The following is a 14,286-nucleotide window of genomic DNA, read 5'->3' on the forward strand; positions in this document are numbered from 1 at the left end:
CTCGAAAAAGTTGATTGCAATTTGTTTTTGTTTGCTTTTTTATTTTTTTAAATCGCAGAGAAGACAGGTTTATTAATTCATTTTAATTGCTAAAAGAAGTTGAATGTTTTAAGTCCTCTCTGTGGCCTGATGATGCGGAGACAGAGGGCTGCAGGGATTCCTCCACGCGTTAAAATGGCTGATCTGCAGGATACACCTGCCATCTCCTCAACTAAGTACGGAAATCTGTAGGAATCAGGACGACAACCGCAGGTTTGTCTGGGTTGGAGGCTGTGATGGATGAGAAGAAACCTCGGGCCTGCTGCAGCCTCCACGCTCTGCAGAGAGGAAGCTTAAAAAAAAAAAAGTGAGAGGAGCGATTTCATTTCTCTGGTCAGTTTGAGCGACCACGGCTTAAAAATCAAATAAAAATCCGCTCCCTCTGACACTGGCGCGTTCCCATCAAATGGAAAAAAAAATCCAACAACAACAACAAAAAAACATCCTAAATGTTGCTCTTGCTTTGGCGTCTCCCCTGGAGGGAGGTGTGTGAGGATGGGAGCCAGAGTGAAGGTGGTGCCAGGAAGGAGCGCGGAAATGCAGTTTCCAGCCGCCTTTAAAGCCCTCAGTGCTATCCAAAACCCATTTAAAGAAAAAAAAAAAGTAAAATTAAATTAATCCAGTTTAACGTGTGAATAACAGGGTCTCAGTCTTAAATTCACACCTAGATGTTCATTTCTCCCCGAAGCTGATTTGACACTATGAGGTCACAAAGCTGCCACGTTAACGCACATCTCCACCTAAATTATTATTTTTTTAACTCTCCGACGATCATATCTTATCCTTACAATCGAATAAACAAGAATTCAATTAGGTTTTTTTTCTTCCCCCCTTATATTATTCGAATCCGAGCGAGATCAATAGTTGCGTGTGATCAGTGTCTGTGTGCGTGTAGCAAGGGCCACAACTGAAGAGCAAGACATGGCGTCTTCATCCCAAATGTATCAATTATATAATTGATAAATGAATTAAGGGTCAGCTTTAATTTTAGTAAAATGCTCTACTCGCTTCTAGGGTGAATTTGTTTTACCTCTGTGCACGTGCAACACAAAAAAGGGTCATTTTTGTAAAGTCCGAATACATCTAACAATCAGTTGCATTTAAAGCTTTACGGAGAATTAAAACGGTGGATAATTACAAAAAAAAAGAAGAAAAAGAAAAGAAAAAAAAAGACTGCCCTGCAAAACGCAGTGCCAACGAAGTGCTCGTGCACAGTGTCCGAGCAGGTGTGCACGCGCTTCGGGTCACTTCTCCCAACAGAAAACACCAATCCCGCTTACGCAGCGACGCTTCCGCGGCGCGGAGATGACTTGAGCGACTGTGGCCACTGCTGCCGTGCGCGACACATGCCCGAGTGTGAGTGTGAGTGTGTGAGAGTGTGTGTGAAAGCTACCACTAGTCGCCCCCAGTGCTCTTCAGTCTCCACTCTCCCTTCTCACCGCAGACTGAACGTCACGTCCGCACTTGAACTTGAGTTTTCTCCCACCGTAGAAGCCAGAGAGCCGCACAGAGCCACGCAGAGCCACGCGCGCGCGCCGGGGGGATGCGAGACTCCTCCGCGAGCACAAAAGAGAAAAAGAGGGTGACAGACCGTCCTCGGACCAGTGCCGGGCTCTGACTGCAAGAGTTAAAGTCTGAGAGGCCGGCGCTGAGTGCAGCGCTGGAGGTGCCCACCACTTGGCGAGAAGAAATCTGGATTCCTGTTTTACACGCGTCAACTGAAGTCCAGCCACCCGCGTCACTCCTGCACACAGGACCGGACAGTGTCCAGTGTCCGGAGAGTGGACACAGAGACGGACAGACCATCAGGAGGTGACCCCGCCGCCTCTCCGCTCCGCTCTTTTTTTTTCTTTTTTTTTTTTTTCCTCCGCGCTCCTTTGAGGGGATGGTGTGAAAGCGACGGAGGAACGAGCCCGGCTGTCCCCCCCTCCCTCCGCGCTCCGAGAAGGGAGGCGCGCAAACACTTTGGCACCGAGCTCCGAGCGAGCGCCCCGGCGCCCAGCGCTGCGCCACGGCCGGTGACCGCAGAGCGCAGCAGCAGCCGCTGCCCACCGAGGACAGATCCGCCGCGCAGGGGCCAGTCCGCGGGCCGCACCTGGGGCCGGTGCGAAGCGGTCAGCTGGGGGTGACCAGTGAATTTTGGGGCCAGTTTGGCCGCGTGCAGGAGCAGCAGCCGCAGGAGGAGAAGAGGGAGAAGGAGGAGGAGAGCCGACCTTTCCTGCGCAGCTCTCCGGGCGATGCCAGTGTAAATGCCAGGGCGATGTCCCGACGAAAGCAGGGGAACCCGCAGCACCTGTCCCAGAGAGAAATCACGCGTAAGTTTCCCTGCATCACTTTTTCTCACGCTCACATTCCGATGTTGTTTTTGCTTCTTTTTTTTTTTCTTTCTTGTCTTTTCTGAGTGCATAGAAGGAAAAAAAAAATCTACATTTTCAGATTTTTTTTTCACGGAAAGTTTTGTGAAGTGTCCCCTGAGGGATTGTTCTCCCATTTTTCATAATTAATTGGTAGGAATTAGTCAACTTCTTTAAAGCGCTTATCTGATCTGCTCCGTGCAAAAATAACACGCTGTCTGTCAGTGGAGCCATGAACTGATCAGTCAGTGGAGCTGAATGAGCCGCGCACGGAGGAGCCGGAGGTCCGTCCGGAGACGAGGTCGGTGCTGCGCTCCTGGCTGACTGCGAAGCTGCGATTTATTCAGCAGACAAATGGATATTTTAGATTTAAAAAAGAGGCAGTTTAATCTGCCAGATTCCTGACTTGTTATTCTACACAAAAAAACACACTTTTGTACAGTTTATTCATGTTTCATTTCAAAGACTCAATGTTTGTTTTTATTTTATTTTTAAAAAAATAATTGACCAATATAACTTTTCAAAAAACCTGGTTAAGAAAAATGGCTTCAATTAAACAGACGCCGCTACGTAAATATTAGATTTTTCCCACCACTTTGTCCCGTTCAGACCGTTATAAAGCTCATTTCCCACCATGTGTAAACTGTTCACAACGTTTGGATTATTTGACACCAAGCTAAAATGTGCTCCCCTAATAAGTGACAAACACAATCTGCAGGTCAAAAGTTATCTTCTATATGAGAAATGATCTATTAAATTTGATTAATTTAGTTTTTCTTCAAAAGAAAAGACAAACATCTTTGACATTTAATCTTGTGTGACATTTGAATCCCTCTTATTAATCCTTGGACTTCAAACAGTTTTCATCTGTGAAGCTTTGCTCTCAGACATCTGAGCATGAAGATATTTATTTTGTTTTTGGCCTCGGATCATTTTTTTCGGGCTGGTTTGTCCTGGCAGCAGGGAGACAACACGCACTGAATTACCTTAAATGTTTTAACAAACTTTTTTTTTTTTGCATTGGGTGTGCTTTTAATTCCACAGCCTGGCTGTGCACAAATTCCGCTTTGCTGTAAGGCCGACCTGCATGCACGGGGGGGGAAAAAAAAAAGGAATTTTAGCGAATTCTTGATCTTAAACTATTCTCTCTCTCTCTCTCTCTTTTTAAAGAAAAGTGCCGCAACTTTGCGCAGCAGCTCCCCGGGAGGCCTGCGGAGCGTCACTTGGTGCGCTCTGTAAGTTTATCAGAAAGCTGAAAATGGGGATGTGGGAAGTCAGGCGGAACGAACGATTACAGGTTAATAAGCGAACTTCCTGTTGTTCTGTGTGCAGGTCGGTCGGACGCGTCTGAATTATCCGCGTTCAGGCTCCTGTACTTTACCACGTTCTGTAATTTATGTGCAAGCGAAGGTCCTGGATTTACTCTGCTTGACAACTCGCATGTGCACACACAGATGCACATATTTATGTGAGAAGTAAGACATGTAAATATACACACCTCCCCCAAAATCTACATAATTCCTCTTGAGCTGCCATGCGCTAAAATCCATCAGATGTAGGTTTGAATGCGCAGGTTTTTATTCAATTTTTTTTTGTTGCAAAACACTCCAAAAGAATTGTATTTTAAAATCTGAATTCTGCATTAAGAGAGAATGTGTGGAGATGGTGAAGCTAAACTTTTTAAACGAAGTTTGGCCACGAAGCGCTCAGATGTTTTATTTCGTTCTTAGTGGATGCTCTGTTTATGGAGACTTTTTCCATCTTAAAGTGTGACAGCCTTTTCTTTTTAGATTCAGTAATGAATTGGTCCTGGAACCAACTGGTGAATGAATCTGAGGAATAATCTGCATGTTTATCGTCTCCAGTAAAATCCAGCTCTGCACATTTTTTCACATCAAGCACTTAAAAGAGGAAGAAGGAAAAACAACAACAAAAGAAACCAAACCAGAGTGAGAAATCTCCTGATCATGTGCAGAGTTTGTCCCTCAGAGACAATAAGAATCAAGACAGTTTCGGGTTTTGTCTGATTTGATGCACGGTGAATTAAAAAAAAAAAAAAGAAGGAACGAAAGAGAAAGCCCGGCTCTCCTCCAAGGAGGCTGATGGAGTGTGAAGAAGCGCAAACAGGACGAGAGCTTTCATTACGCACGCGCGCGCGCACGTGCTCCTTGTAAATTGCAGTCGCCCACTTGAGATGCATGTTTCCCTTCGGCTTGTCAAATAGCCGTGCACCCCGCTGGGGCTGAAGTCTTTGTTAGAGGCGGAGAGGAGCCTTTAAAATGCCACAAATGAAAATGCTCTCCTGCTCAGCGGATTCTGATAAACGCACCGGTTCAGTTTAGGGTCACTAAAACAGCAGCTGAACGCGTGAGATGTGCGTGCTGATTTACTCAAACCAGAAAGGGATATTTGCCCCCCGCCCCCCTCTTAATTTTTGTAAACCGGTGCAATTTCCTATTGCTTTTGTAGCATTTAAATCCTGCATGGAAGTCCACGAATGCGCAAGAGCATGTCTGAACTCATGGCTGCACACACGCTTTACACACACTCCTGCATACCAGAGTACTAGCGTGCTCAGCTGAGGTTTTACTGTTGTCTGCTTGCACTTCAGCGCCTCCTCCTGTTGGTGTTCACTCTGCTTAAGCTAGGGGGAGCTATCAGGCTGGGAGCGCTGCAGCAGTGTGTGTGTGTGTGCGCGAGTGTGTGTTTAATCAGATGACATCAGTGCTTGGAAGACCACATTCACCTCTTTAACTGTCAGCAACTGCACACTGTGTACTTCTGGGCCTTATTTACAGTGAAAACTTCACTGGGACTCACTCACTGTGGGTTTAGTACAAGGATTTAAGCATATTTTCTGGACTTTTTCTTTAGTTTATAACTAAATATATTAGTTATATATAATATATCTTTCATCTCCACACATTTTTTTTCAAGGTGGGAGTGATTAATTTGGGGTAATTTTATGATGAACCAAATGTTTTGTAGTAGGCATGGGCTGGCTAATGGTATTAAAAAGTATATAAAAAAAAAAACCACGTTTAAAATTTTCCACTATAACATTCCTAAAGCTCAGCGCTCCAAACCTGTGGCTGTGAACTGCCAGTCAGCTGTCTGAAAAAAAATACGGCTTTCTTCATGCTTACAAAGTCAACACTCTTTGATTTGTAAAAATATTTCCTGTCGTAAATACAAAGTCGTTCATGGTGTCGTAACGCAAACGTAATGCTGTTTTAAAACTACTGGATCTTTCTTTTCACTCGAGTCTGTTTATCAAAATCAAAACGACACTAAATGTTACAGAGTTTTGCATAGCTAAAACAACATGCTTCATTGATTTAGCAAACAGAACAAAGTAAAAATAAAAAAAAGTCACATTTTGTGGATTAAAATTAGTTTCATTCAAAACGGGGAGGATTTGTCCACAGAATCTGAGAACAAATATCATCCGATTCCCCTGCTTGGCCTGGAATCGTTTGCTGCTCAATACGAGTACTTTTTCATGTATTTCTTGCTCTGGTTTTGATGGTTGACAGCAGACAGGAAACGGCAGAAGAGCGAGAAGGTGATGGTTTGATCCTGAAACACCTGCAAACCGAAAAACACATCGTACACTCTGCACAAACACAGTCAGTCACCTCCAGTTGCTCTGTCAAAACAAGTTGCAAAGTAAAAATAGTTGATGCACAGTAAGAACAACTTTGTGTCTGCAGAGCTTCTGCATCCAGCTGCAGCCGCATGCGGCAGCGAAATGAGCTTAGAGGAAATGAACTTAAATCAAATTTTGATATCTCAATACCATCCTGCGTGAAAGTGTGTGTTTGTGTGTGATGGTGTGTAGCCTTACTAACATTTTCATCTTGATTTCAGAGCTCGCTGCACACAAAAAAAACACGCACTGGCATTTTTTATTTATTTTTTTGGTCAGCTTAAGTCGCTCAGAATAAAAGGAAACATTTGATGTTCATTTGCTGGTATCTTGAGCTGCAATAGTAGATGGCCACCAAATGAAGCCAAACCGCAGGTACGGTAGGCGACTTGGGCCAAATGTGAAAACAGAGTATTTTTAACTCTGCATTTCATCATAGCTCCGCATCTCTACTGATTTAAAAAAAAATTCTGCCCATTTCTATTCCCCCCCCCCCACCTCCTTCATCCTATTAGCGCTCTCAGCTGCCTCACAAAAACCTTATTAGGTAAATCAGGCTACAGTGTCGCTTCCTCCTCCACGCCATCATTTGCATGCAAACTGTCGACCATGCCGCCGTACGAGAAAGAAGAGAAAATAGTCAAAACCAAACCTACGGTTTTGTTTTCATGCGAAGCGTCTCCTCAAACGGGCTGAATGTAACGTTACACAGCGATTTATCAGGACGACTAACAAACACCTGAGTAAATTTGATCATTTTTTTGTGGTTTTAAGAGAATCGTTCTGTTCCAGTTGATCAACCCACAGGAAGCCAGCTGCCTATTTCACATCTGTCGGTGTTTATCGCATTACTACAATAACTGACATGTCAGATGAAATCGAGTCTGCGGTGTGTGTGTGTGTGTGTGTGTGTGTGTGTGTGTGTGTGTGTGTGTGTGTGTGTGTGTGTGCGCGTATTGGGTTTGTTCCAGGTCAGCTAACTGGCTTTATTCTCTCTGATGTTTATTAGGAAACACACTCCGTACTGTACATGGCTGATCATTTCAGAGGACAGATGGCTGCAGCCTGCAGGCCACAAACACAATAATGCATGCATGTGTGTGTGTGAGTATGTGTGTGTGTGTTGCAGACAAACATGTTATGATGCAGAAGAAGCAGGGTTGTGGGCTGACGGAGCTCTGATGCTGTACACCTGCTCACACACACACACGCGCACGCACTCTCACACACTTCCTGCAGCCGTAGAAAACAGATAAGCAATGCCTGCATCTGTCTTCAGTCTGTCTGCTGACATTCTGAGGATCAAATCTAGAATACATCTCTAATTGAAAGTTGATCAGCTCTGTGTTAAAAAGCAGCAGGTCTATCGAGTTGGACTTCTGCAGCTATATCCGTTAGAAACAGAGGTGATGATGAGGAAGACCGGGAATAACATTTATAGTCTGGGTGGACACCAAGTGCATGAACTGGAGAATCAAGAATTACAGACATGATACCGTTAGAAAAATGAAGTTTTTCTCCTTTAGAAGGTTGTTTATGTCCTCATCTAAGTTTTACTTAGAGAAACTAGATGAATCTTACAGGCATGATGAAGAATCAAACACAGATTTTTACAGTGCCCCTGAGGCTCCTGTTTATCATATACCAACAATGAATTTACAGAGTAAACCGAGTGCTGAATTTGAGATAAAAGTGTGTTCGGCTTATATCAACCCTTTGTGATCAAATAAGTGGAAGTGGAAGCCTACTTGAATTGATTTTGTTTTTGGATTGGAAAATGTTTCTCTGGCTTCCTTACCATCAGATTTCACAGCCAGCTGCTGCGTCTGAAGCCTTTCTGAGTTTATGATAAAATCCTGCTGAGTGCATCAGAGTTCGCAGAGTAGAGAGCAAAGGTCACGATTCAGGGTCAGTCACAACCTCCACTGTTTGGATCTGTGCAATTCGTCTGCTTCTTCCTGCTGTTGTCCATTTCTCTCTTCTTTCTGTCTCTGTTCTTGGAGAAGATTCAAAGATGTGTGTCTGTGGAAAATAAAAAAATAAGTTAAACTAATTTTCACAGCTCCTGCTGATGTTAATCCAGACTGACGTTGACTCGTGTCGCCTGTTTTCTTCTCTTAACTGTAGCGGAAGTTGAGCATCCAGATGGCGCTCTGCTCTCCGACCCGTCGCCCCCCCACCCGCTCGGCCTTCCTGGCCACGCTCTGGAGCCCAGCTTGGCCCACACGCTGCCGCCCGGCCTCCACGTCGATCACGACCTGCTGACCTGTGGTCAGTGCCAACTCACCTTCCCGCTGGGCGACATCCTCCTCTTCATCGAGCACAAGAAGAAGCAGTGCCAAACACCGCTGCTGCCCAACGGTTGCTACGACAAGTTGAATGACCGAGGAGGAGGAGCTGGAGGAGGAGGAGGGGGTCTGCAAAGCCTTCATCACTACGCCCAGCGGGGGGAGCTGAGGAAGGTGGTGGAGCCGGTGGAGATCGGCATCCAGGTGACACCAGAGGAGGAGGAGGCGGTGGGAGGGAGAAGACGAGGAGAAGGAGTGGAGAGAGGGGAGAAGACGCCCACCAAAGGAATTTGCCCGAAGCAGGAGAGCACTCTAGCAGGTAGGCAGGACAGAGGCACACTATCACTTTCAGGAAGCTCACATTTTCCCCGACACGCACATCCAAAAAAAAAAATCACCTTTATACATGTAAAATCTGAAAAACCAAATTCATTTAAGCAAAATTTGTAGAATTTGTTCGAAATCATTCTAGTTTGCAAGTGTATTTTCTCAACGTTGCATAACTTTCCCACTATTCTAAACTGGGACTTTTCCTAACGTTCAGAGTTGGAGACAGAGTCCGATAGGTCTGCTTAGGCTCAGTTTTTATTTTTGATTAAATCCAACTCTCTAAATGAGCAGTATAATATTGAACAGTACTGAATTTTTCTTCAAATTTCTTCACCTGAAAACCACTGATTTCTATGTATTTAGTCACGATTTTAATTGATAGAACAAACCTAACGTCCAGGAGTATTAGAATACATTGATTTTTATACCTTTTTTATTTTTTGCAAACAAATCATGCATTTATTTCCAACCCATTTAACTTCTTTTGAAACCAAAATGCTTTCAAAAACCACCTTATTAGTTAATTTACTTCAATCTCCATATAAATCCAGCTTTTCTGGGAATGCCTTGGAAGTTTATTGGTAAATAATCGGAACTTCTCACAGATCTTTTTGTAGTTCATCAGTAGAAAATGGAAAAAGTAGCAGTAGATCTATAAAAACGTGGTTTCCCACCTAATCAGAGAGGCCTGGCAATGAACGCAATTTTCAAGGAAGCAGCCAAAAAGACCCACCCATTGTTTCTCTGGAGGAGCTGAAGCGATCCGGAGCTCAGGAGGGATATTCTGTTAACATCGTAACTATTAGTCATATTTTACACCAATATTGCGTCAGTAGCAGAGTGGTAAAACTGCTGAATTGTTGATAGAAAACCAAAATAATTTCTGTCAGCGACTTGCTGACAGGTATGGGACACAGCAGACGTGTGGAAGCAGGTGCTCTGCTCAGATGAGAAATTGTTTCTGGCATTCAGTTAGAATAATGTGTGTGGCATGCACTGCAATTTTCTGATTTTTATTTGCAGGTAAATTTTGAAATTGCATCTCACATTATAGTTACAGAGCACTGGGGGGGGCGGGGGGGAGGAGCACAGCTGCTTTTGGCCAGAAGATTATGTGGAGAGCATGCAACTGTTTTGAGTCAGCTCTGATTTTCAACTCTAACTGGATGCAACAGAATTTGTTTGCAGAAACTCCAATATACTTAGCATTTGGAAAAGAGGTGTATCTGCACTCAGAAGCAGCTGAAAATGTCAGTTTGTGCAAAATGAGATGATAACCAGAAACTGATTGAATTTTGATCCAAATTGCAAACATAATATTATCGCAAGCTAATGATTTATCGGAGCAAATTAGAATGCAAAATGAGTGGAAGACATGCCGGGACACCTTCACCTTAATCATGAGATCCTTGAGGGTTTAAACTGATCTGGAAAACAGCATTTCCAGATTCTGACCTCCAACTTTCAGGTCTGTCTGCTACAAAGAGAGTGTTTGGGTTTGCATATCTTTGAGCACACATGTTTTCGGTTTTTGTGGATCAGTCCCGTCGTGTTGCTGCTGCAGAAAGAAAGAGAGAGAAGTTCATTTCATTAGAGAGGGAGGACAACAGAGAGAGGACAGACGCCTTCCACACTCAGAGCTCTAAACCCCCTCAAGGACTCGGCTCGTTGAAACAAACTGTGCAAAAACATGACAGAGAGGCTCACCCCGACTCGCGTGGAGAAATCCAGCCTAAGCCATCTGCTTAAAAAGGTGAAAAGCTCATTAAAATTCAAATAAGCAAAGCTAGGAAAAGAAAGAAAGAGGAAAAAACACAGTGGAAGGAGAAGGCAGAGAGGGGGATTAAAAAGAGGCAAGTTTCTTCCATTTTTTTCCCAGTTATCTCTCAAACCAGTCAATATAATTACTCCACAGGAGAAAGGCTGAATATTCCCAGAGAACTTTGGAAGTCGAAAATCCACAGGAATTCACCAAAATCCAGATTTAGCTAAAAATCACCAACAAACCAGCGGTTAAGCAAGGGTCAGGACTCAGAATGTATATAACTTAAATATAAAAGTTTCCAAATGTGTCTGATTAGCTGGTATGCATGCCAGCAACAAAACATTTTCTCTAAGTTGACTTTGTACTTTTGTGTTTTTTATTATGCAAAGCACTTTGAAATGCCGTGTTGCTGAGAGTTGCTATACAAATAAAATTTGATGGACTAATTATTTAATAGAGACAGTTGCTTTGGGTGAAAGCATTTGTTCCTAACCTTAATCAGATTTTTGTGAAGTTTGAAAAAAGTCCTCCAAAGTCATGCTGTTAGTTGTTGTGTTTCTAGATGATGATTGGTGTTGTTGTGTTATGGTTTTTATTAAATAACAAAAAAGGAAATAGTGTTTGATTCCGAACTGCAGTTAAGTGATTAGTGAATCTCAAACGAAAGTAGATATTCTGTGTAGTTTGAGGCCATAGTGGTCAACATGAAACATGTTGCTACACTTTTCTGTTTCCTGTTCTGATTTTAGCCCTCGCTTAGTGTGCTTTTGCAGATTCGTGTTACAATTTTCATTTTATTTTATGTTCCTCAGATTCTCTAACAAAATGCTAATGCAACAAGATTTAAATTGAAGTCAGTAGCTGACTTCAATTTATAAGTGCAAGCTTCATTGACAATTTTCAACATTGTAAAGACATTTTAGGACATCACGAGATTTGCAAACAGGTTTTTTTTTTAGCAAACAGAAAATCCAGACCAACCAGGGAAAGTGTGTATAAGAAAATGTCAAAAATATGTTTGCAAACTGCTGAAAGAAGTAATTTTACCACAAGGACTTTTGCATAAGTAAACTAATTGTAGACCCATTTCTGTTTGTCCGCTAAGACTGACATATTTCCTCTGTTACAGTACAGTTTGCTCTACCTTTTCTGTCCGCATGGTTATAAATAAAAGTAGGTACAGTTGCAAACTCTTGTTCAAAGCCACCTGCAGGTAACACCTCAGACTCCGTTTTATAGATCTCATGAGAAAATGTCAGTCTGCGGTCTGACCTCTGGTGGAAATGGTGTTTGGACCTGAACTTCATTATTATTTCATCAGGCCCTAACATCTCTGCAAGGCCGAGTTTCACTGCTGTGGACACGACAGGAAAAAAAAAAGAAGAAAAAAACGGCTCTCTAGCTCGGTGCTAATTGACTTCATGTCATTAGTTTTTCATATTTATGTGCGGAAATATATTTTCCCTTTGCTTCAAATGCTTGCAATATATTCAGCTGCAATTCTCCAGTGGAATCAGCCCCACATGCTGGAAACCGTAATTGCACAATATTTCTTTATAACAGAAAGCGTAATAATAATTTTCATATTAAAAGCAAAAACATTAGTGGCTCAATTGGACGTGCACTGCGGCGGCAGCTGTAAACTATATTGCTCCAATAAGATTTTATGTTGCAAAATTACCCTCAGTATTTCACAGTTTCCACATGATGCATACGTCCAAGCTGCACCTTATTAACACAAGCAAAGGACAGAGCGCTTTGTTAATCAACACAGGCTTTAATTTGCAGAAAACGCACGACACACAGCCACTGGGGGTGAGGGGTGAGGGGGGAGGGTAGCGACAAGCTGGGAAAGAAGTTTTCTTTCCGACTTAGATGGAGTTTTTCCCTTCACACCTTTTATTACCTGGTGTTGTAGGTGAGGACAGAGATGGAGCAGAGGGAAAACTGATCAGGGCGGTGTAATTGGCACCCTGCAGGTTGATTCAGCAGAAGCAATCCTCTGTTTTATTTCAAACTTTTAAATTAGAAGAGGTGCTCCTGCTCTGTAACTGATGCCTTGTCTTTCACCGGTTATGTTAAAGTCAGACATGAGAGAGAAATATGGAGCGTGACGTGTTTCCCCCTCCTGAGCTGTAAAAACATGCTTCTCTATCAGTGTGAGGCTTTCTGGGACCAATTTTAGCATAAGTTATGGTTCACCTTCTAAAAAAAGAACTACATCTCAGAATGATTTATGATCCGTGAGGCAAGAATAGATTTATTAGACATTTGATAGAAAAATATTTTTTAAACAGTTTAAGAAAAATTGACAAGTTTCAGAAGGTGTAATCTCACTTCTCAGGCAAATTTCCCTCATGTAGTATTTTTTTAATTCTAAATTTAAAGCATATAATTTTATGTCATTGAAAATAAAAACAATATATGTGCAAGATTATAAGTTCTCCACAATATGAAGGTTCTTCTAGTTCATTTCTTATCTTCTACATATTGTCAAGCATGTTTAAAATTATATTCCTTTTTAAAAACTTAGTTAAATAAAAATGGGCCGCTCAGAGCAAGATGTACCTTCTATCTTTTTGTGGGAAGATTTATATTTATTTAACAAAGATAAATCAAATTCAGAGGAAGAAAATCTACTGATGTTAAGCTAAAGTTTACAAAACAAAATGAAACGATGAGATTTGAAAGATAAACATGTGTGCAAGATATAATGAGAAGCAATATATATAACACATTCTAGTGCTCACAGGATACATCATTAGTTTGTATAAAAAGTTATGTTTTTATGTTTTATAAATATTAATATGCCTTTGATAAATATAGCATTTTTTCATTGAATAGATTAAAAATGGGTAAAAATCAAATGGATTGTTGTGATTTAATGTAGGGTATTTCAGTTGTAGTGGGTCCATAATGACTGCTGCATCCACTAACTTTTATCTCAACACTTTGTGAAGATATTGCTGGTTGATGTGATTGGTCATGAAGGTGTGCGGATGTTGAGGAGATCAACAGGATGAGGCGAGGCAAGTTTAATCTTCTAAAGTTAGCTGTAACATTTTGAAAATCAATATGACGACAAAAAGGAAACCAAAGAAGAGACGGTTATATTTTCGGGCCTTTAAGTACATATACCACCAATAGGAGGGTTCTGCAACCCTGACAGTAAACGCAAATAACTATACTGTAAGCACTAAGAATAATGTAATATGTTACTTTTATAATATGATTTTTTTTACCTGTTGCTACCATACAATTTTATATGTTAAATAAATAAAAGGAGACGTAGAAAACCTCAAAAAATGCAAAATTGCAGGGGAAATTCATGTATAGCAGCGGCTTAAAAGTTCACGAAGCTGCTAAAACAGGCTGGAAGTAGTCAGAGTCCAGGTATGAAATATTTGACTGGCTAACAGCATGCAGCAATTCCTTCTCCGACTCAAGGTTTTGTCGCTCGCGAAGCCTCTGAATTAGTCAAAATAAACGATAAAGCAGACAATGACTGTTTCTTATCAGCGCTGACAACACAGATAACCAGACATCATCGGAGGCAGTTTGAAGAAACGCATTGTGGCCAATCTGCTGAAGGTTTACTGGCAACAGTCGGGTCAAACACCTCCACAGTCTCAGGTGAGCGTCGGCCTGGTTAGCAGGCGCCACACGGTGACAGCAGATTAAAATAAAGAAACATGTTGGTTTTCCTTTAAGGCTTGCGCACTGTGTGAGTGCTTCTCACCGAGGAGTGTTTAACAGCACCTGACACGATGCTGTGCAGCTCTTAAAGCCCCGTCAGCCAGGCTTTAATTCAGACATTTAACCAAGTCCACTTACGCACACACGCACACGCACACGCACACA

General features: G+C 42.2%; 1 protein-coding gene across 1 annotated transcript in view; it reads left to right on the top strand.

Annotated features, from left to right (window-relative positions):
* The first annotated feature begins 1,171 nt into the window (after window positions 1-1,171).
* bcl11ba (BCL11 transcription factor B a) overlaps window positions 1,172-14,286 on the top strand; it is a 41,264-nt gene continuing 28,149 nt past the window's right edge. Inside the window, exons 1-2 of the mRNA XM_008400139.3 lie at window positions 1,172-2,354; window positions 8,170-8,649. Coding sequence (XP_008398361.2) covers window positions 2,300-2,354; window positions 8,170-8,649 — 535 coding nt within the window. The 5' untranslated portion in view covers window positions 1,172-2,299. The remainder of the gene's footprint in view (window positions 2,355-8,169; window positions 8,650-14,286) is intronic.

Source organism: Poecilia reticulata, chromosome 22, assembly GCF_904066995.2.
Source record: "Poecilia reticulata chromosome 22, P_reticulata-male-v2, whole genome shotgun sequence".
Classification (NCBI taxonomy): Eukaryota; Metazoa; Chordata; class Actinopteri; order Cyprinodontiformes; family Poeciliidae; genus Poecilia; species Poecilia reticulata.